Here is a 25,649-nt window from a genome sequence, read left to right as displayed (position 1 = left end):
TAAATGGATATAAAACTGAAAATAAAACCATATATAGGTTGACCAATACATATTTATTTAATAAATATCTTTGGGGAAATAAAAAAGAGATTTGCTGCAAATCATATAGGGACAAGCTGGCATGGTGGCTTAGTGGTTAGCACGTTCGCCTCACACCTCCAGGGTTGGGGGTTTGATTCCCGCCTCCGCCTTGTGTGTGTGGAGTTTGCATGTTCTCCCCGTGCCTCGGGGGTTTCCTCCGGGTACTCCGGTTTCCTCCCCCGGTCCAAAGACATGCATGGTAGGTTGATTGGCATCTCTGGAAAATTGTCCATAGTGTGTGATTGTGTGAGTGAATGAGAGAGTGTGTGTGTGCCCTGCGATGGGTTGGCACTCCGTCCAGGGTGTATCCTGCCTTGATGCCCGATGACGCCTGAGATAGGCACAGGCTCCCCGTGACCTGAGTCGGTAGTTCGGATAAGCGGTAGAAGATGAGTGAAAGAGAGAGAGAGATATAGGGACAAAGTACGTATGCTGCGGGGATCAGTATAAGGTCCTCTGTGAATCTCATCTCCAGTATAAAAGTCTGTTTACTCGCAACTTGTATTAGCAAACTTTAACCTTTATGTGCAGAGCTCCTACGCAAAATGCATAAACGTTATGCGTGCAACAGTGACAAATAAAATGACACACGCCAGTCTTTCAGAAAAACTGTACATGTTTATTACATAACAGATACCCATAACCCAGGAAAATACCCATGACTAAAGCATTCATCAACTAAAAAAAATAAGCATAGAGTATGTGCTCTGCTTGTTATGCATCCCAGGCATGACATTGGCTTTGAGGTTTTTAGTTTGTCATTTGTTTGTCCTTGAGCTTTAATTAAGCATTATCATATCTAACCTTAGCCTTCACTTCATTAGTATTGGCAAAGCATCAATAGCAGCTTGTGTCTCTATGTAATCAAGTCTTTGTTTAAACCACTAAATGTTAACCTCAAAGCTACCTTGCCATCATATACTCATGGTGCAGCTTGCTAAGAGAGAACCAGGTGGCTTCACAGCCCTTTGAATCATGTCTGTCAGGAACATGGACTGAAGTGAAATGGCACTGACGTAAGCAGTCGTGTTCATATCGCACATGGAACGGCCTGTGTTTAATAGACCACTTTCCTTTTGCTTCCACTTACAGCTGAAATGAAAGAAACCCATGCCTGATGGAAGTCAAGAAAAAGGACAAGGAAAAGCTATTTTGACACAATGATTTTTCACCAGCAAGAGCGTTTTTCTTTGTCCACTCCATTCTCTTTCCACCCTCCTCCCATACACATATAGGGAAGTGCTTCACCTGGCTACACACTGTCTTTGACCACCTATACTAGAGTTACTGAAGTTCTGCCCTAGTGGGACCTAAGAAGTGGCCTTTGCCGTGTACGGTTCATTTAAAACATTGAAGCAGACATGTTTTTTCTGGTGAACCCATGACCTTCGCTTTGGGAACACTTAGCTGTTGAGTAAAAATGTGTAATAGTAGTTTTGTGTGGCCAAGAACTTTGGTTTTATGCCTAAAGCATACAACAAATCATTATTTGTATATATCAGTCAGACATACAAGAGCAGAGACCTTAGGTGTATAGGTTTAGTTCACCAAATATATAATATAAAGTGGGCCACTGGAGAGGGTTTCTATTCTTTCTAAATTTACATTTTTTTATGTTCTAAGTGGTAGTGGTGGAAGCCTACCTGCAGAAACACTTGGGAGGAAAACCAAGAGGTAGAAATGCCAGTAGTGTCAATAGGGTGTGTGAATGCTAGCTGTCACAGTTCCTTAACATCACCTACATCACTCTACAATAGTGTTCATTTCGTCACCTATTTTGAATTTAGTCTTAGTCTTAGTCTTGTGCCAAATGTCCTTGTTAGTTTTAGTCATATTTAGTCATTCACATCTTTTTTCGTTAGTCAAGTTTTAGTCGACTAAAAGTCTTTTCATTTTAGTCTAGTTTTAGTCAAAAAATTGTAGACTTTTTTTAAAATAACATTATTACTGAGATTATTACTGATAAACATTTAGGTAAAAAAGTGTTTCACAGATGTTTCACTCGAACTTGACCGCACATCACATTTTTTACTTTATTGATACTGCTTTTAATCGTAATGCAAAGACCGGTCATCGGGACATAAGCTGTCATGTACAATAAAAGAGCCTGCGCAGTGACAGGAAATATAATTTAACACAAAAAGCCTAGACCAGGGGTGGACTTGCGCTCAGGATTTTTTTTTTGAGTGGCGTGTGGACGAATTGTTTCTACGCACACACTAAACAGCGCGAAGCCGCGAACTCATTCTGAATATTTTAAAGGCATAACAGCTGATGAAAAAGCAGAGACAATTGTAGACAAAAATGAAGAGAGATTTTATCTTAGTTTTTATTTTATACAAAACATTTTCGTCTCGTCTTTTTTCGTCAACAATAATGCATGTTAATTTAGTCTTAGTCAGCGTTTTTGGACAGCGGTGCAGTCTTGTCATCGTCTCGTCTTAGTCATGAAAAAAAAAGGTTGTTGACGAACATATTTCGTCTCGTCTCGTCTGACGAAATTAACACTATTCTACAAGTTCACAACTATGAATTTTTATTTTTTTTTTAAATCCAGATCATGCACGTAATATTTTTGTTTGTACCTGCTTGTGATATCTAACAAACCTCTGGAAATTTCCTTTTACAAAAAATGAAAACAAGGCCTCCTATTTGAATCTGTTTAGAACACCCCATCTGTTCTTTCCAAATAATGGGATTTGGTTATATTCCTTTTGTAGATTCGGAATGTGAAACGTGATGACACACAGAATTCATAGGATTAGTACAAGGGACAAAGTAGAGGAGCGAATGAGGGCAATGCATGGCAGTTCCTAACCTGCTACAGTTTTATTCATTTATCATGGATGGCAGATGTATGACAGCGCTCGAGGGCAAACTTTCCCGGACAGCGGAACGACAGCAGTGGCTTCAAGGTTTTCCTTTGAGAGCCAAGTGACCAGAACAAAGGACGGGCTTTAATGGTATGAGCATTTATGACCACTGCATTACACTTATTAAATCCACGGGTGGACGAGCTCCGTCTGTGTGTGGTGGCGGCAATTAGCCTTCAATGCATGAGTGGCCAACCATCATTAGATGCTTTTTCCCCCCTTTCAAATAGAGAAGAGAACAGCGAAAAGATAAAGCTGAGGAGAAAATGTATTGGAACTAGGGAGCATGCCCAAGATGTTGGACAAATTAGCATTCTTGCATTTATTGGCCCTTGCTCCAAAACACAGGCCTCCAATTAAAGAATGGGAAGGATCACAAAGCAAATGTACAGTGTTCCCCTGATGCGGGAAAGAAACAGGCATGGTGGCATGTTCTTTGGCTTCTCATTAAGCAGGATGCCGTCTCATTAGGAGCAGTGATACTGGAATTCATCTGAATGTCAAACAAGCCTTTATTGCACCAATGGGGCCCAGTCTGTTAGTGAGCTAGCACTAATTGGCCAGCGGAGTCGAGTCGAGGATTCGTGTGTCACCACATAGATGTGTTGATCTGATTCAGATTACACAAATATTAGTGGGGGCAAACAAGCAGGTGTATTGATCACTAAATGTTCTAATAGAGCTAAATCTCTGGGAACAGTGTTTAAAAATAATTGGTTTCTAAAGATTATTGACTAAGATGTGTGGGTTATACCCAAAATTTTCACTCATCTCCTCTCATTCATTTTCTACCGCTTATCCGAACTACTTCGGGTCACGGGGAGCCTGTGCCTATCTGAGGCGTTATCGGGCATCAAGGCAGGATACACCCTGGACGGAGTGCCAACCCATCGCAGGGCACACACACTCTCATTCACTCACGCAATCACACACTACGGACAATTTTCCAGAGATGCCAATCAACCTACCATGCATGTCTTTGGACCGGGGGAGGAAACCGGAGTACCCGGAGGAAACCCCCGAGGCACGGGGAGTACATGCAAACTCCACACACACAAGGTGGAGGCGGGAATCGAACCCCCAACCCTGGAGGTGTGAGGTGAACGTGCTAACCATTAAACCACCGTGCCCCATCCCAAAATTTTCAGTGCAATAAAATAAAGATGCCTGACGGGGGACCATAGCTTTCCTTGACAGTGTTTTTAAAAAAAAAAAAAAAAGAACATTCCTGTATATTCATCCTTTTGAGGACTTTTTCCCACCTGTTCACAAGGTTATCAGTTAATATGTCCAAAATTACATATTTAAAAATAAGTAAATAAAGGAATAAACTTTACTAAATGGTCTCAACAAAGGCATTCTAATGTCAGACCTAAAACTGTCAGTTAGCTAATTCTCATATTTCAGCAATATAATACTGATGTCAGGGGCAAGAAAGATATAAATATAAATCTAACCGAATGGGTTAGAACGACTCAGTCAAAGCCCAGACCCCAATCCGACTCTTAAAGGTGCCCTGCCACACGTATTTCATTACTTTTGTGGTAATGTCTGAAGTTTACCATGGACTCTGTAACTTTTTTGTGTAAACTTTTTTTTTTTTGTGTAAAATTTCTGTAACTTTTTTGTGTGGTTACCTTGTTTCAAGCCATTCTAGTGTGGTATAGAAAGCCTGCAGGAAGACACAGCTCGATTTGCGCCAGTTCTCATGAATATTCAAATGAGCTATGCTGCTTGGCTCCGATTGGCTAACCGCTAGGATATGAGAGCATGACTATTCATTCACCCAGCGCAATAAGTAGCCTAGACTAGAGGAAATTTGTTTACAATCACCTTGAATTGCGGCAGAACGGCTTCTTCACAAGCCCGTTGACGTTCAGCCATCCTTGCTGTATAGGAAACTCACTGAGCTACACGAATTCTGGGGGCGCGGTCTCAAGTGGGAGAGCTCATGAATAGTAATGAGCTCAGTCACTCTGACGTCACACTGACCAGCTTTTCCAACTGACCTGATTTCTCCCCTTATTTCTTTTAAGTGGTTAGAACTGACCGGTGAGGTAGCAGTTCGTTATCACATTCACGACACAACACAAACACATATGGACCGAACACATATCAAAAAATACAAGTAAAAACGGTTTTGTGTGGAAGGGCACCTTTAAAGTTTTCGACAAATTCCGAATTGCACCCAATGGTAGTTATACCAAGTATATAAATAAAAATATTTTGTACCTTCAGGTATTAGATATAATGTGTAATACTTCTAAATGTTGACTGATAGTCAGTGAGTCAGGCTCATTCCTAGTTCTTTAGGTATTAAGGTATATTAAAGGAGGTTGCGATCATCTTGTACTGAATGTCATAGCTAAGATCCTGGAAGTACCTGTTTAAGGTTGGACAGCGTCTGTAGCCCTGTCGCCTTTGCCACCATGGTGTGACTGTTTCCTGGACTGGGCTGGAGACTCAGGGTGAGACCAGAAATTGCATGGACGCGCAGATCCATAATGGAAACTTTATCATCTAGTACAGAGAACTGTACCTCGCCCAACACGGCCTCCACTGCCAGTGGGGATTCAACCTGAAAAAATAACAACAGGGTTTGGAAGTCAAGGAGATACAATATTGATTTTACTACAATTTTGTCTTTTTGTGTTGTGTTACTACAAGTTTTTTGTTTTGTTTTGTTTTATTTCATTTTGTACTGTAAGGGAGAAAGTATAGATGAAAGAAATGAAAAGGATAAATATTAGGAAGCATATGAGTGACAGCAAAATTGCAGCATTTAGTAGGTAGTAGTTGTGTGGCCAGAGGGCAGAACTAAGAAGGGGGGAAAAAAAAATCCAATAGCCAAAGTAGATCCTCAGAGGTCCCTAAAGCTGCAATTTTACAGCCATTATGACCTCTTTTCAGAATGCCAAAAGGCAAAAAAAGACCTGTGAACGAAAAATTCTGAGAAACAGGATGTTTTTTTTTTTTTTTTTAGCCTCCTCTGATGTGTGAAACCTCAATTTACCTCCAAAACATGTTTGCACACAAAGCGATACACAGGTGAGTGCCAAATTAAAGGAGAACCGTGGTAATGCTGTGGGAAACATTTAGCTGCCGTTTTTCTGTCCACTTCTTCACTTAGGTTTTTAAATAGAATATAATAGCAGAAATAATTCAAAGGAGACTAAACTAGACTAGAACTCTAAAATAAAGCGCTGAATTATTGAAAGCAGCTGATTTGCCAGAGTCTCTCCAGCTGTAGTAAGACTGGATAGAGGAAGGAATTAAAAAATATTCTGCCAGGATTTGTATAAACAATTTAGTAGATGTCTTTGACAATAAACCCAAAGCTTGGTTAGGAGCAGATCGAGAGATTTAATTCTTTGTTTAATGATCAGTTGACGGACTGGATGTACACATTATCTACACAGTATTATATAACGGTGAAAGAAAAACTCCATTTCTGTATGCAAAGAATAACAATTCTAATGTCTGAAAACCAGAAAAGATCGACTGCATAACGTTCTTCTAGTTTAAGCAGAAAGAAATGTCAAAAATGTCGTGCCTGAAGTAACAAGAAGAAAAAATATCCTCAGCTTTTCCAAAACAACTTCTACAAAATAACATTAAATATTATCAATGTTATAAGTTATAGCCGATTATGCCATTATTTTCACTCGCGGTTGAACCCGATTAAAAAAAACAGAAGCGTAATATTAGTGCCAATAATAGGCTGTATAATGGGCTCAATCACATTGGCTTCGGAGGTGGACGAATTTAATGAGCGACCGAGCGGGCAGCGCAGCGGTTCTTGCCCATTTAGCCCTGAAAGCCTGTAATGGCTTTTAATAGTGCTTGAAAATCTCCAGCCTCTGCGCTGTGCATTTGGCAGTGCACTGTTATTCCATCTTTTTAAAAAAAAAAATAAATAAATAAATAATTGCTCTCAAAATGAGAAGCTCTCCAAAAGCAGCGATGAAGCTTTTTGCATTTTGTACACCTAGCCTCATTAGAAGCTCACATCTGTTAGGACGCACCGTTCGGCCAGGGCCTGAGGGGCTCGGGATCGAGCTCAATCGTCTGAGCTGATGGCTTTGTTCTATGTGCGTCATTCAGTGATGTACTGAAGCACGGCCGGATGATGCATCCGGGTCTGAGCGAAGATGTACGTTAGATACGGCAATGTTCTAGAACAGGCAATTACGGTTCACTGACCAGCCTTTTTATTTGGAACGTACAGGAAGGAAGGAAGAATGCTAAGGAATACATAATTAAACCAATCACTTTTCTTGACAGTAGTTTTCTTTTACCTTTACAAGTTGGGGGCATGTTTTAAAGTTGAGGGACTTCTAGCGTGTATGTGTGTGTTTGTGTGTGTGTGTGAGAGAGAGAGAGAGAGAGCAAAAGCTAATGTCTGCCAGAAAAGCTCATTTGTTTTAGATTCAAGAAGCTTGCAATTAGTTTCTTGTGCTGGCTGCTACACCTGTGTTTGATGTCTGCATTTTAACAGCCAAAATGCTGTGTACTCGAAGAGCTTTCAGAGACCGCAAACCAGTTTTCCCACAAAATTAATTACAGCAGTCGGTATATGCGGCTTTCCAATTAATTCACAAGAGTTCACCTAATCCGTTCTAAAATGCAGAGCACGTGATCTCTTTATATAGCTGCTTGAGCCTATTAAATGTAATACATTTCAGAACAAAGCAATATTGATTCATTTATGTTTGCTCATAACAAATGCATTAAAATATGCATTTCCTGTGATGAATAGTGCACTCAGGGGTTTCTGTGCAACTTTGTTCACATGGAAAAGTGGCCAAGGAAATGACTCAAAGATTCAAAACTGAATGAGAAATGATTCAACAATACCAAGATGCATAGAATAATTATTCAGAGATTCAGAATAAAAAAAAAAAAGATTCAAAAATGTAAGAAAAATGATTCGACTGACATGGCAATGAATTGAAGAGTGATTCAAAGATTCTAAAGTAAATAAACTGTATAAAGATTCACAGATGAAAGAATAACGAAGCAAAGATTTATAAGAGAAAGAACAATTAACCCAGAGATTTCAAAATGAATGAACGATTTAAAGACTGTAAGTCGAACGTACGATGACTGAAAGATTCCGTGATGAAAGAATAAGGAAGAAAAGTGAGAGAAAAATAAGTCAAAGTTTCAAAAGTCTCCTAAATATCCAGAAAATCATTTATAATTGAATCCTATCTTTTGAACCTGTGACAAATTTTTTTTTTCTCCAGCTAGCATTTAAAACGGAACGGGAGGAGAGCTACACAATGATTTCCAAAAGGCCGGTTCTGCGGTGGCCTTTAATTATTAATGACCTCTTTCCTTCTGTAATTAGAAGACTTCCTTTGTGTGTGAGAGATGGCTTGATTGCAAAAGATGGAAGAAAAAAAAAAAAAAAAGTTTATCCCAGTTGTGTCAAACTCGTTTTCAGCTCCGTACAATAAAGACACACGCGCTTGAATAAATTGAACAACGATGTGTCACGATGTTAATGAATTTTATGGCCCAAGATGTTATCATCATGCACAGAGGAAAGAAAATAGTACTACAATAGTTCTAACAAACTGATAGAACAGACAAGTAGCACGTTGAGATTTCACTGAATTTAACCTTTAATGACAAAGCCACTGTGAAGATGAAGCTGAACAAAGAGCTAATCATGCTGACCTTGGAGTCCTAGCAGATATGGACTCAAGTGAACGGGCTCGCTATTGCCCATTTTCTCCTGCTCAAATATTTTATATGGCCTGAATTTGCTGAGTAAATTAGCCCTGTTAAGCCTGAAGAGAGTGAAACCGAGGGAGAATCGAGGACATAAAGATAGTAACATCATCTCTGACATGACATTTGTTTATTCTCTTTATTCTCATTTGTTTATAGTCATTTTCTATCATGTTGAATAAGAGACTAAGGTAACTTCAATGACACAGACTTAGACTGAAACGTCTAAGCAGATTTATAAACACAGGGTTTATGTGATGCAACAAGGCGATCATAATCGGGCTTTGCAGATTAGGTTGATTGTTTACTGTCATATCTACGTGGCATCACATTAGGCTAGCCCATTTCCTGGAGATCGCCTGCGTTCCGGCTGTATAATAACACATCTGATTTGGCATCTGAGTCAGCATCAGATGTGTTATTACTCACTACACATTTTTAGGCTACATTTCTGTCCATGATTAATTTTGGGACTCAGAGGACTATCTATGACCTACTTTACTGAAACTCTTTCACTCTACTGCAGATCAAATTTGTGGTCTTGAACAAAAACCTATCAAAAATCTATATCAGTCATTTTCACTTATTTTTACCAAAGTGTCACCAAACCACCTTTTTATTTGGTAATATCAAATCATTCCTCTTTTCTGTTCCTGCCTTCCTCTAGGCCAGTATTTGAACCAGTGAGTCACTCAGGAGCCAAGTGATTACCACTTTGTGGTTCTTGCAAACACATACTGTAAGCATCACTTGGCTTCAGTGGATAAATTACTCTTTAAACACCCCTAGGGCCCTTACAGTACCTTCAGAATGGTCGATCCTTGCTCCAGGGCCACCAACACAGTGTGATCTACTAATTCAGCCACACGTGGATCCACAACTTTCAGTGAGTCTTGCACCAGGTCTGTGACGTCCACCTGCCAGTCAGGCCCCAGCATAGTGATCACCTGGTTGGTGCCCTCGCTGGAGGTAGTGTGGAACTGGGTGAGAACCTTCACCTGGGCTCTCTGGTACTGCAGTGTGCAGCCACGGCTCACTTTCCTCTCTTCTTCATCGTCATCATCACTGTCACGAGCTGACCTACAGAAAGAACTAATTGTTTTAGTCTACAGTTGGCATTTTTTTTCCATTTCATGGTTCCAAATGTGTCCTGGACGATGCAAGCATTAAAAAAAGCAAAGCCATATAATCAAATATCTAATTTGCTAAATCTACAGGAAATACAGTACAAACTTTATTAGTGCTTGTAGCTCGAAACACTAGTGAATTAGACATGAAACACAAAGTCTTTCTTTAAAGATTTTGTTGATCTCTATGTTCAAGCTTACTGTAGAATTGGATTAGTATCATCAAATCAGATCACATTTCCATCTAAATGGCCCATCTCAATGAATTCAATTAAGCAGGAAGTAATTCCCCCTCACAGTTCATGTGTACAGAACTGAAAAGCTACAATCTTCATTCTGAAAGACATCAATTGAAAGCTGATGCTTTCCGTTCTGCCAGCCAACAATTAATGCTGGAAGACAGAAGTCAAATGTGAAGATTGAGCTAATTAAAAAAAACTGAGGAAAACAGCACAATCTTCTCTAGTACAGTAAAACTAGGTTCGGAGATGAAATGATCTGCATCCCAGATTCTTAGCTGAATCAAAAATTCTATCTTTGCCTAAAAGTCTGGACCAAGTGGGCGGTGAAACAATCATGGCTGAATGAAGAACACTTGTAGACCAAACTATTTTAAGAAAGCTCTTCATCTTGAGTCAGGCATTACCATAAATAGAAGGACACAGTTATTTCTAAGAAAAACAAAGGAACAAACTCCAGGTAAGCGCTAAGAACATAAAGGTCAGGTTAGCTAAAACAAAGTGTTCTGGACAGATGAGACCTTTACCAGTGAAATGGAATGAGGATAGTGCTGAAAAAACAAGCAGTAGCTGCTTTATATTTGCAGCATCACTAGGAAAGGTGCCCAACGCCTGTATCTCACAGACGTCCACTTAATATGACAATTGGATGTAGGGTTATATCAATTTAGGGTTTACCAATATAGACCTAAATATCCTCCAATTAGGCTTGTAATTAAACCACATAATCATGGTCTCATTGCAAATCTATTGCATTGGAAGTAGAGATTCAACAATTCAATTACTAAAGAAACAGTCCAATTACTGAAACCTCTTTGGAAACTTTTGCAGTGTTGTCACTCTCACTCTCACTCACTCGTTTTCTACCGCTTATCCGAACTACCTCGGGTCACGAGGTATCTTACCTGCGGTCAGGGAGGATTGGGACTCTCCATCCCTTGATGAAGCTAAGGCTGTTATCAGACAGCTGGATGTTTAGAGGCAGCTTAGGCACCCAAACGGTGAGCTCCAGAGCGGTGCTCAGGTGCTCGTAACTGAAGATCACACGTGCATTCATGGAGCCTCGTGTCTCCTTACCATTCACATACACATAATCACAGTTCATAGACACCTGTGAGGGAAGACATTAAGAAAACAAAGTCAATACCTTATGAAACCTCAGATGAATTCTGTACAGAGCACCATGCTTGAACAATTTTAGCCAAAGATATTAGATTGTAAAAAGCATGGAAACTATCATACATTAAACGATCATACAGAATTTTTTTGGGATACATATGGATAAATAAACATCTTTTTATAAGGTGGTTGGCAATAAACTAGATTTGCTGTTCAATACCATTTTTAGCGGAGGAGCAAAACATACTTTGTGTAGCTGCCGCTAGAGGCAACTCTCTTTATAATATATATATATATATATATATATATATATATATATATATATATATATATATATATATATATATATATATATTCAATTCGTAATATGCAGTTTACAGTTTTAAGGAAATAAATGGTTAAAATGTTCAAATAATAATTAGAATAAAACAGCAATATATTTTGTTGATGTTAATTTATTTATGTTCTTAACCATAGAAGGGTGAGAGGGAACATATAATTTTATTTCACTGGGGAATTATTTAATTGTTGCTATCGCTTCTGGGGGGCGCACGAGGTAGAAGAGAAGCACGAGGTACGAGCTAATGTCTGTACGAGTTGCACTTGAAAGAAGTACTAAGAAGTTCATATTGATGTTCTTTGGTTAAAGAAGAAGAAGCTGTTAACCCTCAAGTTTATTCCTCTTGAGTTAGAGAGGCCAATGAGGTATGTATTTGTTGTTAATTGCTTTATGTATCATCAGACAATTTAAGTGTATTTTCTTACGTGTTGAATGTGCACTTTATTTAAGTTATGTATGTCATTCCATAGTTGTGACGGCATTTGGGCATTTTCGCATCTTTGGAATTTCGACACTATCGGCATTTTCGGCATTATTGGAGCATAAAGGCTACAAGACATGTTGAAGACATGTCCAAAATAAATGTCTGTTAAAAACCAAGAACGACCTGAGCCTTTTATTCAACTCGAGGGGAGTAACACTTTGGTATGCTGCAAATTCATACGGAACTAATATGAACTTGTACACGAAATTCATTTATAACAATCGCTTCATGCAAAGATTTCTGTCACAGTTAACACAGTTTATCGCTCTTCATTGGGTAAATTATCTTTAATTAGGTATTACAGGCTTTAATCATTTATACCAGAAGCATCAATGTACTTCATGTAAAAAAAACATCATGAACATCATGAACAGCTTGGCCTTTTCCCCAGTTCAATAACTAGACAGAAACAAACTGTTTTTCTAAGCCAGTCCTTCAATTCCACTCATGACTCCTTAAACGCACAGTGACCTTTAATAATATATTACTTAGTGTAATATAAAGATAGATTTCTGCTTTAGGATACATCTATGATTAATCTAGAGGTCTTGGGCAACTGACACCGTAATCAGAGGTTATCCCATCCTCATGGAGGTTGGGAGACATAGACTTAGACCCAGTCATGAGATTTATCCTGCATCATTTATTTAGTGCTCACAAGAAGGGAATGCACCCTTATTGGGACACTAGTCTATCTCAGAGCATCACACACAAATTCACACATTTATGGGCAATTTAGAAGTGCCAAAATAGTTGTTTTTTTGGATATGGGAGAAAACTAAGAAGAAAGCCACGTTGAGACGGATCAGAATCCTGGTAAGGGTCAGGATGTATCCCAAGCCTATCCCAGGAACACTGGGTCTATGATGATGGGTCACACTCAGTCCCATCCTAAGGTAAAACAGCATAGCCAATTAGCCCATAAGTTTTTATTTCAATAGACATCATCTGTGATCAAACCTAATACAATCTCAGTAGTGGGACGCAGTGGACACATCTGTCTCCTGAAACTGTTTACTTGTTTTCATTTACATCCACTCAAGGTTCTTTTAAAAAGCTTCTCTGATCTGCTGTTCATTGGTAATTCCAATGAGGATGCTGTTAAGTGTCATGGGTATTTGGGAATAGCTGAGCAGCTAAATGTTTAAGACACTAGTAAAGTGGTAATGAGATTCTTGGTGACAGATTTGACTTCGAGGTCTTGAAGTTCCAAATGCCGCCACACTTCTAGCCATATCCAAACAAGACGGTGCTGCCATGACCTTGTGTTGACCATATCGAGAACAGATGGTGTAAAAGAGGCAGGATTTAAGCTTTAAAAAGCACCATACTGACTCTAGCCAGTATGAAATGTGCATGCATACGTAATGGAGCACTGATGGGTATTTAAATTGACAGCACATTTGTGGGGTAATAGAGTGGGCTAACGGTTTAATGTGGGTTAATGGCACTGGCGGAATAAATGATGGTGCTAGCAATTAAGAAAGGTAGCGGATGATTTTGACATTGATCCCAAGACCGAGTGTACAAGAGAAGGTTTTAAATTCAGGTTTATGTTTTTGTGTGTTTGAATGGGTGAATCACTTAACTACAGCACAGGAAGATCTAAATTAATAATCATAACAGTGCTAATGCCATGAGCTTTGTATGTGTTTAGAGAGGTGTTTGGATTTAACACGTGGGTGGTGTTGCAGTGATATTTATGTGCATGTGGTATATCATCTACACCGCAATATATCTAAATTTGTAATGATTCGTTCCTTTTCAAATCACATCTCAATGTGAATTCATTACAAAGCAAATGCACCAAGAAACAACTCAAACTTGCCCAAAAATTTTTAACTTTAGCTTTTCATTAGCAAATGAAGAATTAGTAAGTAAATATGAGATATGAATACAAATCTTTGACATACAAACTACCGGTGCTGTTTGAGTTGAATAGCTAAAGCAGCACTCACAAGCTAACCATTGGCCTTTCAATAAAGTTGTGTGTAAATGACCAATAACTCATTTTTTTTTAATACTCACGCATGCACATTGATAAATGGCATTCATTTAGAGACACCCACTAGATTTCATAAAAGGCAAAGCAAACAGAGAGCTGAAAAGTACAAAATGACAGCTACTTAATCTTCCAGTAATGCAGCTTAGCCACTGCAGCTGAGCCACACATGTCAAGAACATCTTAAAAAACCTTTTAAAAAATGACGATTCAATGAAAACACAAATAAAAATGATTAGTTGATTTGCTGATGAGCCTAAGCATGTAGGTAAAGAAGGTAACACCTAAAGGCATTCAAGCATGAGACATAATCAGATGTGCCATACACAAAATATTAGCAGTTCTCTATGTCTGAAGGCACGAGTTGAAAAACTCTGCTTGAAATGACAAAAGCTGATGCTCAGTCAGTGAATACAGCCACTAAAAGGGTGTCATTTGGGCCTCTAACCTTTATCATTCTTGTAGATTTTTTTCGATCCCCTTTCTCTTCTCTTCCTTGCAGAGTTTCTCTACTTTTTCTCCAGAACGGATCATTTCATCGATCCGTCAGGCGGAGCGTAAGTCACACTGTGAACGCCTCATTTCAAATTAGTCTCCAAAGTAGACGGCCCAGTCAAGCAAACCCACTCAATAAGCTGCCTGCTAGTAGTCTCTAAATCTTAAACCCGTTTAATGGCAACTCTTGGCCTCTGTTTGCCTTTGACGCATGGATCTCATCTAGCTCTGATGCTATGCAACTGTACCAACATCAGAAGAGGTCGCTATGCTAACGGCCTTTTCCAAAGCTTGTTAAAAGTTAGCATGGATGATGCTTTGTGAAAACTGCACCAATGAAACGGACAGCAACTTTTATGGGAAATATAAAAGGGCTGCAATAAACGATAATTGAAAATGCGTTTATGTTCTTTATCGCAGTCTTTGCCTACGATGTTGAGTTTATAGCAGAAAAAAGGAAGTAGGAATTGACACGTATAGACTATCGAGGAGAAATAAAATGCAAGAGCAGAATGGGAAAGATTGTACATGCCTAAAGGAGATGGAAAGCTCTGAGTGAAAGCATAATAATATGTATAGTATCGTAAAAATGAACGCCATGCCCACTGGCAGTACTTACAGGACAAGTTTTCGTCTAAAAGCTTTGAACATAGGCTGTAAGATCACTCTGGCCAGAAATTTGGGCTGCACACTATGGTCATGTTTTTGGCAGAAAGTTTTGTTTAATCAAACTAGCAAAAATAACCTTATGCAGAAGAGGATAAACAAATTTAGTTTCAGACACAACATGCACAAAAAAGTATGTTATCTTGCTAAAAAAAAAAAACAAACATGTCATGGTTTTCTTTTCCTAAACATTCGACTTTAGCTTATTTATTCCACCACAATTTTGAATAGTTCAGAAAGAAAATGTGGGAGAATCCAGTGAGATATTTTTTACTGTGACCCCAAAACAAAGCAATCTTCCAAAATAACCCAAAACATTAAATATTGGCTCTCTTTTTGTCAGAGCCAAGGGGAAGCAATTCATTGGACGAACAACCTTTGATGTTTAATCAAATGTTAATGTTGAGGAAATTGATGTTTAAGATGCTAACCAGTAGTTATGGTCAGCTGAATATCTCAAAGTAATTCTATTCATGAAGGAAAGAAATGCATACTTGACCATTCTTGTAATTCAGTGGAATTGAATGTATGTATTTGTAGTATTATAGCTTGGCTATTAAACACCTCAATGACCCAGCAGTCAAGATAAAATGCTTAACACCATGAACCAACGATTAGAATTTGGGTTAAAAAAATCATTCCACTGTTGTTGTGCTTGACATATTTAGCCTCCAAAACTCTTATCTTCTTATCTACTAATATACTAATATATATATCGTCGCTGTCGGGCGGAAACCTCGTCAATTTCATATTTTTTCACACATCGATGCTACTGGTCAGTCCCCACGTGGGTCTGTTATTTTTACAAGTTATTAACCCATCTAAAGTCTTGAAAATAGCTTGAGCGCAAATCTCATAACTCCATTGGACACTTCAACTGTCCACCTCTTCCTCACTCCACGGGAGAGCTTCGCGGCATATTTCTCATCAAGAAGAGTCGTAACGAATCAACACGTCTTCTGAGGTAAATGTCTTCAAAACACTGGGCTCAAAGAAAATAAATCTTGACCCCCGCTAGTTCTGGTGCTCGTCTGAGGACAGGAATTTAGCGCAAGACAATCCACTGCAACGCGGACTAAACCCTGTGCATTGCAGATAAGGTACAGCGTTTTTTTAATTTCCTGAAAAATAACGGTTTTGGAGATACGAGGATTCCGCCCGACAGCGACGGTATACTAATATACCTTTGATACGCTCTTCTTTCACTGGCTACTGGGAGATAATGTGAAGAGAATACCTTGACGATGTCTTCGTTGGACGACTTGCACTCCACAAACATCGAGATGTCTGTGATCATCCCAGTCAACTCTATGGAGACAACTTTGACCGGGATGGCGACGGTCCGGCCGGTCAGCACGGCCGTGTTGATGATCTCCGTGTCCTGGAGTTGAGGGGAGAATTGGGTTGAATGAGAGAAAGAGAAAGACAACAAATGGTCACGAATGATTCAGTTCATCTGGAGTTCAATTGAAAATAAGAGTCTGGAGACAGCGGAACAAACTTTGTCTGTCTGCGTTAGGTGTCTAAATCCGAGCGTGGCTATGAATTGCAGTCTTTGAAGGGCATACGAGTCGACCTTCTAAAATGCAGCCAATAAATCTTAGGGTTATTAGGACTGAATATGGAAGGCTCATATTTCTCATTTAAATAGGCAAACGAGTACATACTGTTCTATTCGAGATGGTACACTTAATAGATACATGTTAAGTGAATTATAGGAGACCGGAAATTGAATTAGATATCTGAACTTTACCAGACAAACGCATAAAGATGTTCTTTTTGCAAAGCAAGTACTTCCTTTTTATAAGTAGTTCCTTTTAATAAAAATACATAAAGTTCTTATTTGTAAGCTATGATCTCAGGCAAGCGTGCAAATTTTGTGACAACGGTTCCACGACCTTCGGGACTGTGTCGTAGTACCTGAACTTGCAAATTGATGCAGTCCTTCTTTAGGTAATTAATTACCTAATATTCAAAGAGGTCTTTTAATTAACACCCCCCACCCCCAAAAGCAGACAGTGGTTCCAATAACAGAGCACAGCAGCTCTTTAATTGCTTCCCCAGTTATTCTATTCATTCAGTTTATTGGTGCATGGATGTTAACCGGAGGAGTAAGAATTATACCACTCACTCTCTCACTCACTCACTCACTCACTCATCTTCTACCGCTTATCCGAACTACCTCGGGTCACGGGGAGCCTGTGCCTATCTCAGGCGTCATCGGGCATCAAGGCAGGATACACCCTGGATGGAGTGCCAACCCATCGCAGGGCACACACACACACACTCATTCACTCACACAATCACACACTACGGACAATTTTCCAGAGATGCCAATCAACCTACCATGCATGTCTTTGGACCGGGGGAGGAAACCTGAGTACCCGGAGGAAACCCCTGAGGCACGGGGAGAACATGCAAACTCCACACACACAAGGCGGAGGCGGGAATCAAACCCCCAACCCTGGAGGTGTGAGGCGAACATGCTAACCACTAAGCCACCGTGCCCCCCAGAATTATACCACATGGGATTTAAAAAATATATATAAATTGTTTGTACTCTGAGTCCTGTAACTCAATAAAAACATCTCTCTCCTAGTAAGACATGATAAAATGATAAAAACATGATAAAATGTTTTCGTTTTCATCGCTTGGCAACTAGGAAAAATGATAGAAATGTAAGTAAAACAGTCACAAATGAGCAGGTTTACAAAAAAAGGCTTGAGTTGTTAAAAGTTAGCCTCTAACAAGCAACATCGTCTTTTTTATTTTTTTTCTTAGGTGCACTTAGCTACGATAAACCTGAATTACGTGAAAGCGCCGGAGCATTAAAAAAATAACAGAAGCATCATTTTAAGTGTCCTTAAAACACAAATGACCTCAACAATACACTACTGCGTGGCATCCCCCTCCACCCCACCGTAACTGCCATCATTAATCGGCTCCATTCAAGGAGGATTTACTCCCTAATAATTTTACTTCGTTCTCAAAGCTCTGCCTTTTTTTGCCTATCTGCCATAAAAGCCCATTTGTTCCTTTACTCCCCTCATTTCTCACGGCTAAAGAGTGCCAAAATTCGAACGCAGAATCTTTCTCCGGGGCCATAAATGTTCCTTGCGCCGATTAATCTTAGAAAATTAACAGTGTGGATTAATATTTCCCTGTCTAAGCGTGGTCATTGAGTTATTAACTCGGTATTGGAGCCGAAGTCTCGATACCCCCTCAATGGGAGTCGCATAATCATAATTCTTACGCCGCCCTGCGTTCCTTGTCTGCTTTCCTCCTTCCCGAATCTGATGATGAACACTTGTGCAGGAAAATGAATATGATTCAGGACTTTGCCTCTGGATGTAATACAATAATCTTTAGAGTAACGCTATTACCGATAATTACAATCTTCAGAAGAACATATTACTTCTAATGAATCCGCGTTCATAATGCATTATGCATTTTATTACAGCGTCAACTTGCATCATAGATGTCCCACAACAGTAAACAAACCTATAAAGGGCTAAAAAAATAAAGAATCTCTAATCAGTCGTTAATTAAAATAAAAATTCATCATTTGGCAAACCTGCTATTATAAAAGTACTAGTGTCTAATGTCAGGTTCCATAAAGCTTCATAGTGTCTGTCTATAAGAATAATAATAATGTTGACATGCAGCAGAACAAGTTCTAATGTGTTTATAATGTGTTACAACACTACTGTCTAGTGTGTGATGTAGTGATATGATATTATACACATCTGTGAAAACCTGTAACATTACACAGTGGAAACTAGCATTGTAATGCATTATAACACATTGTAGAACACACTGCAGTGGTCATTATAATGCTTCATGAGACCTGATACTGACACTCGTCATACGCTCGTGTTTCACTTTTAAGTGCTTAGACCATGGATTTTGAATACAGTATACATAGTACTACACGTCACATGCTGTGTATACAGTTATAACACGTCACATTGCCTCATAATTCGACTTTACATGAAGCACATACCCATGCTTTATAAAGTGTTACATATGTAAATACAGTTTCTATTCTAATTTTGCGCATATCCACAAGGTTCATATATCGAGGAGGGTAACAAGGCAATAAGTACACTCTATTATATGTCAGAATTCATTTATTAGGCATTATAAACACTAATATAACTTTATGAACAGTTTGTAGCAATGCTTTTAAAGTTTGCTTATGTTATGTGCTTAAATAATGAATAAATATCATGAATTATGTGTATAATGCCTTGTGACTGCATTGGGATAGGATATGGATGTGTTCATAGAGCATTATAAATATGGCCTTTATAAAACACAAAACAAAAACTTGGACTGGCCTGTATTTATAATCCTGTATGTACGGTAGCTAACCTTAGCTCTAACAAAAATGATGATGTGTTTGGTGCCTTATAAACACCCTACTGGACAATATGAATGTGTTCATAGTTAATTATAGAAATGAGCAACAAAAACAAAAATGTTCATATTTCAGCTCATAAGATCCTATAAGGTTCTCCTCACCTTGTAGGTGCGATCAGTTCAAGTCCGCATCCTAAATGAGCACTCGAAAGACTCGAATGTGACAATCTGTGTTTTGATCCTGACTATGTCACCTCCTGGCCTCTGCGAATGAGACAGTTCAGCCCTGCCTTGGCTAATCATCATTTCTGAATAATTCAAACGCGCTGGTCCGTGTTGGGGGTGTGTGGTGTGTGTGCGGAGAGCTGTGTGCGGCGCAGAATATAAATCCAGACATTACTCCTTGTTTTTGAAATACAGTAAAATATGAGATCTTGTAAATGTATATACAGTATACAGTCTTCAGCATAAATAACGCCAAAGGGTGTCAAGGCACGGCTTGAGTTTCTGAAAAGATGAAACTGTTCCTCAGAAAGATTTTAGCACAGTGTGTTTTGTGTCCCACTGTCCACTTTATTAGGAATACCCTAATAATGCTGAACAGCCTCAGCTCTTTAGGCTCAATCCAGTCGTGTCCGGTCATTCCCGTCCGACCCCGAAGTGAAAACAAAACAATTTACCGCTATGTGCTTACAAAATAAAAACAAAAAGCGAAATATGATTCGTTTCTGTATTTCATCTATGGTTTGCTCCAGCAGCCTGACCTAACCTCAAAAGAAATGTGCTTTTTTTTCTCTTCTGTATAGCCCACACAGACCACAGGCAGTGCACAGGGCAACATATCTCTGCTGGAGGGTCTGAAAAAAAAAGATTTTTTTATCAACATTAAAAAAAGTGAACATCTTTATTGAGTGTATTTTTTTGTCGTTCTTTGTCCTGGCGAGCGGATTCCTTATCACTTTAATATGCATTCACTTCGTGACAGCCAACGCTTGAACAACACAATCCTCCACCCACATGATCATGACATAAATCAAGACGATGGTAAAAATCTATTGACCGTTGAAGTCCTAAAATGAAAACCCGCCCCTGTCCTCCCAGAGTGTACATTCTTTCCCCATCACTTTCATACAACACTAAAATTATTGAATGGAATAATGGGGACATGCTCTGTGTGTGTGTGTGTGTGTGTGTGTGTGTGTGTGTGTGTAATTGATTGTTTAAGCATGCAAATGTGTTTTTCTGGCTATTGCTTTTATTTGTGAAGTTACTGAATACAATAAAGATATGTGTGTGTGTGTGTGTGTGTGTGTGTGTGTGTGTGTATTTATTAAGCTATACTAAAAGCGCATGTATTGTTTTATATGCGATCTACTTCTGCTGGTGCTAAAGTGATGGTATGATGCAAGAAGGAGACAGTCGGTCAGCCAAGACCAGCGTGTCCTGTACTTCCTGTGCGTCAAATACAGAATAAAACACAACCCGAGTGTCTGGTTATAAGAAAAAAAATTCACCAGTTACTGTTGCTTGCCCAAAGTTATTTTATTTTCTGATACATTTCTAATGTAAAGTTTGTTCGTCTTCTACCGCAACTATTCCAATTCTTTTGTTGATCTTTTCGTTATGACCAACAACCAGTTCAGCTTCTCACGTTCGAGACATTCTCGTGCCGTGAGCCGTATTCAAAGTCTCCAACTGAAGTTCAAAAGGTATCTCAATATTTACACAATATTTAAATTGCAGCTTAACACGATTTTCCTTTTGGAACATTCAGATTACTGAAATCACCTAATTGCCAAGGTTCTTTGCACTTGATAGCTCTCAAGGCCTGGCTTTTTTTTTATTATCATTATTATCATTATTTTTTTTTCCCGTTTTCGTCTGGACATTAAAAGAGGAGCTCGCCTTTGAGCACAAGATATCAAGATATAAAATATGGACAGCGATAAAGTCAATGACATTTTAGGTGTGAAATATGATGTCACTTAAGGTTTTGAAGATATAATGTCAGCATCATGACGTATTTTGTTATGATACACTCATGGTGATAAATCACATGGATTGCAATACCATTTTATAAATGGGAATTTTAGAGCAACTCTAAACCAAGTTCACAGAATTTTCACTTTTGACCACTGAGAAAAAATAATTGTTTTTTTTTTTATCATTGAAGATTTACGCATATTTACAAGGGACTGTTTTGCTGGCAGGTTGTCATGTACTGAAGAAATGTCATAAAGTCTAAAAAAAAAATACCAAAAAGTGTAAACTTTTACAGTCGTATAAAAATAAGGGATGACCGAGAAGATTCAAATTAACATCACATAGTAATTTGAGACTAAAAAACATCTATTTGTTATTTTCCCATCTCAAATTCTAGTTAATTACGAAGCTAAACATTATATTAATTGGCTGATTAGAGAAAAAACAACACTCATCGTGGTCTGCAGTAAAAATATATACTGTATACTGCGTAGCAAAAGCAAAAGCCAAAGAAAAGTGAAATAAAATGAATAATAATGAGACTTACAGGGTAAAATGTTCCAAAGAGTAATCAGGAGGTGAAGCTGAACGTAAAACAACCCCGTAATACGCTGGAGTGGACGTCTCAAACGACAAAACCGCTCCGAGGTCAGAATCATGAATAACCCGAGACAAGCCTCTACATCATATTTACAACTGACCGAGCACTGATTCACAATCTTGAGGCCGGAATACTGATGTGTGATGCAATTTTCAGTACGCATGTTTGTCTCGACTCTGAATTCGGCCCTATAAATTACCCACAATCCCTTTTCTATACTTGACTCAGGCAATTGAATTTGCTTCGCAAAGCTTTTCTGTCAAGTGTGTATATAATTTGCACGTATACAGTAATTGTGCATATTGTTGTGTGTGTGTGTGTGTGTATAAAATGGTATTTGCTGGCTCAAATCACTGAGGGACTAATTGCGAGCGCTTCTGGCATGCTATGTATGAGCTTGGCCTTTGTTGTGTCTCTAAACACATCTACACCCGCCTTTCTGATTAGGTCCTGCTGGCAGAACCCCATGATTTTCTTGAGGGTAAATGTGAGACAATTTACCAAAGCCTCCACTTGCACTGCAACGTCCTCTGACACTCATTTATCCACTAAATTCCAGATGATTTCTCATGTTTGGCATTTTAATAGTGTTTAATCGAAATTCCATTTTTTTAAAGTCTACAAACTTGTGTTCAATATCCAAATCTTGCCCAAATGATTAGAGTCAAGGAGAATTAAGTTTACATCAATAAACGAGACATTCATGTTTTACAGTGTGTTTCTGGGGCTTCAGCTAGAGAGCTTCCGATATGGTATTTAGCTTATATGGGAGATTTGAAGGTGTGTTACAGCGAAACGGCTACCGACGAATGACGTGATGTACAGTAGCTTGTCAACAGCTTGTCGAGTTATAGAGAAACCACAATGCCGTCAGGTCCACAAACGTGGTTATAGCTTCACTCCTGAGTGTTACAAAGCATTGACGCTGATGACTCTTCTATTCTATTATTTCTTGCCTTACAGAAAGCTTTACTATATCAATTAAAAACTTTTAAAAGTCTGTTTACAAGAAGGTTATGAAATTAAGCTATGGTTTAAAATCTAACAAAACAACACCAGAAATTAGAAAACAAAATAAAGAATAAAAATAAAACCCAAAATGAGTCAGAAAACAAAACGACAAAATAACAAATGCGAAAACACAACAACTGAGACAAAACGGAATAGTTTGCGAATGGAATTCTTACAGCTGATTGGACAAGACATCTTTGACTCAAGATATATAGAAAGTAGGAAATTGTGTATTAAACTTTTTTTTTTTGCCACTGTATGAACAAAACTGCAGACGATTCGATGATGACGTCCTTTCTGGCCTCCCAGCATTCAACTCATTTATATTTTATATAGAACTAATGGTTAATTTGGGTAACAACACAAAGGCAAGAGTATTAATTAATTAATTTTTAACATGTTGAATGAATGAAAAACCATTGAAGATCATTTCTGGTACAGCTGTAACCAAAGATTGTGTCTTGATCTTAACACTGTCCTTAATGAGTGTTGTTGTTGAAGATCTTAACAGGACATTGTAACTAATAAGAGAGGTCTTACTAACCATTGACAGCGGTATGATGGCCTGGATATCCTTCTGCACCACCGTCAACTCGGTCACCACCTTATCCGAGTCTGGAGGTGGATTCTGGCCGCGGTAATCGATGTTCCAGTTGATCCTCCTCGTCACCGACTGGCTCGTGAAGTTCTCCATTTCAAAATCCAGCTGCATGATTTCGAGGTTGGCAGCAAAGTCGCTGAGGGAAGAGATAAAACAATCACGGTATCATGAAACATCCGATGATTCATTAGACGAGTTTGTTGACAAAAAATGCTACGACTAGCTACCAAATTGTCTCATTTAAAAAACTGTAATTAGAGTCAGGTCAGTATTAGATCATTAAACGGTTTAATGTTCTGCCCACCAGCATAGACAGATGTTCTGTCATGTATTAAGCATTATATATTGAAACAATCAAAGAATGAGACAATTACCACAGCAGAAGCTTGGCCATCTGTTGTTTTGGAATGAATTAGAAGGACTAATAGAAATTTCGAGTCAAATATTATAATGCAGGTTTAAAATTGCGCAAAAACTTATTGACCTGTGAGGAATGCTAGCTAGCAAAATGCTAGCTTAACTTAGATAATATATACAATACACCGTGTAAAATTTATTTGTTTATTAATAACCGTTTAAACGATTTAAGATGCAAGTACAGAACTGCTTGTGAAACAAATGCATGAAAGCACCCTAGTGATTAGCTAGCTGCATGCTAATAAGTGTTCTGAAGGAATCCTCTGAGGGTATTTTAGTAGTTTATCCATCTATAGAAACATATAAAAATAGATTGATTTACATAATCTGACACTGGAGACTCCTTCAATTCTACCTGGTAAAACAAGTGTATTTCTACAAACTAGAGACGATTTGCACGATTTGCAACATTCACTGGTCCAGTTATGTAAAATTAAATCGAGTTCCAACACATCTCAGCCTAACAAGTGGGAATTTGCAACAAGCATCTCCCATGGAGGAACACCGATGCAACTTTTCCTTCTTCTCTGAGGCCTGAGTTGCACAACACTATGCACGGTAATGGATAGTGACAAGCTAAATGATCTCTGTCTGTGGGTCCCATGCTCACTCATCGAGCATTATTTGCTTTATCCGAGCTGCCTGTTGCGCACGCAAAGCTGCTGATAACAGCTGACAACTGCAGAGGGATGCGACCGGCTGGAATTGATATCGCGCACACAAGCGGACAGGAACACACACGGGGAAGCATTCGGAGTAGTGATATTACGAAGTGAACAGCTTGACCGAGGGAGTGTGGCAGGTGAGAAAATGGAGATTTCACAAGTGGATTAGCGACAGCTTTCATCAAAAACGCTGTCAGTCAGTCAGAACTAGACCCTCCACTGCATATATCCTGTATGTATTGCTAATCTGGTCGATGATTACACCTTCAGGGTTGGGGGGATGGATTGCTACCTCCACCCAGTGTGTGGAGTTTGCATGATTGGGAGGTGTGGGGTGGTGGAGAGGCGTATTCCTCCAGATACTCCGGTTTCCTTCACTAGTCCAATGGCTTTAATTGTAAGCTGATTTGGAATCACATTGTGTGGTCGATTGTGCCATGTGACCGTCTAAAGGTTCTCCGCAACCCTGTGTATAATTACCGGCACAGACAACAGAGAAATAAATGGACGGATGGTCTACAGTTATTCCCATAAATTGTAATTATGTCAAACACCCTCATGCATATAGGATACAGTCAATAGTTAATAAGATCCATGTTTTCTGAGTAAGAATCTGAATAGCATAGTCACCGCTGCAAATCTTTAGCAATTTGCTTGTGCCGATCGATGCAGCCAATTAAAACAGTAACCTCATCCAAATGTTTGCCAATGCAAAACTTTGATTACTTTGCCTTTTGTTTAGACTGAAAATAGCTGAAAGGAAAGGGTCTTAAATGGGAATTAATCTCCTTCAAACAACCAGCTCTCCCTGCTGACCCTCTCCTGAAGTCCGTATTTACCAAGT

At 38.9% G+C, this 25,649-nt stretch overlaps 1 protein-coding gene across 2 annotated transcripts in view; it reads right to left on the bottom strand.

Annotated features, from left to right (window-relative positions):
- tmem132e (transmembrane protein 132E) overlaps positions 1-25,649 on the bottom strand; it is a 230,597-nt gene that overhangs the window by 4,134 nt on the left and 200,814 nt on the right. For both annotated transcript variants that reach the window (XM_060863004.1, XM_060863002.1), the window contains exons 4-8: positions 23,667-23,859; positions 16,403-16,546; positions 10,965-11,170; positions 9,497-9,773; positions 5,338-5,532 (exon numbers count right to left, since the gene is read on the bottom strand). In XM_060863004.1, the coding sequence (XP_060718987.1) occupies positions 5,338-5,532; positions 9,497-9,773; positions 10,965-11,170; positions 16,403-16,546; positions 23,667-23,859 (1,015 nt within the window). The remainder of the gene's footprint in view (positions 1-5,337; positions 5,533-9,496; positions 9,774-10,964; positions 11,171-16,402; positions 16,547-23,666; positions 23,860-25,649) is intronic.

Source organism: Tachysurus vachellii, chromosome 26 (genome assembly GCF_030014155.1).
Source record: "Tachysurus vachellii isolate PV-2020 chromosome 26, HZAU_Pvac_v1, whole genome shotgun sequence".
Classification (NCBI taxonomy): Eukaryota; Metazoa; Chordata; class Actinopteri; order Siluriformes; family Bagridae; genus Tachysurus; species Tachysurus vachellii.
This window is presented reverse-complemented; position numbering and strand designations above follow the sequence as displayed.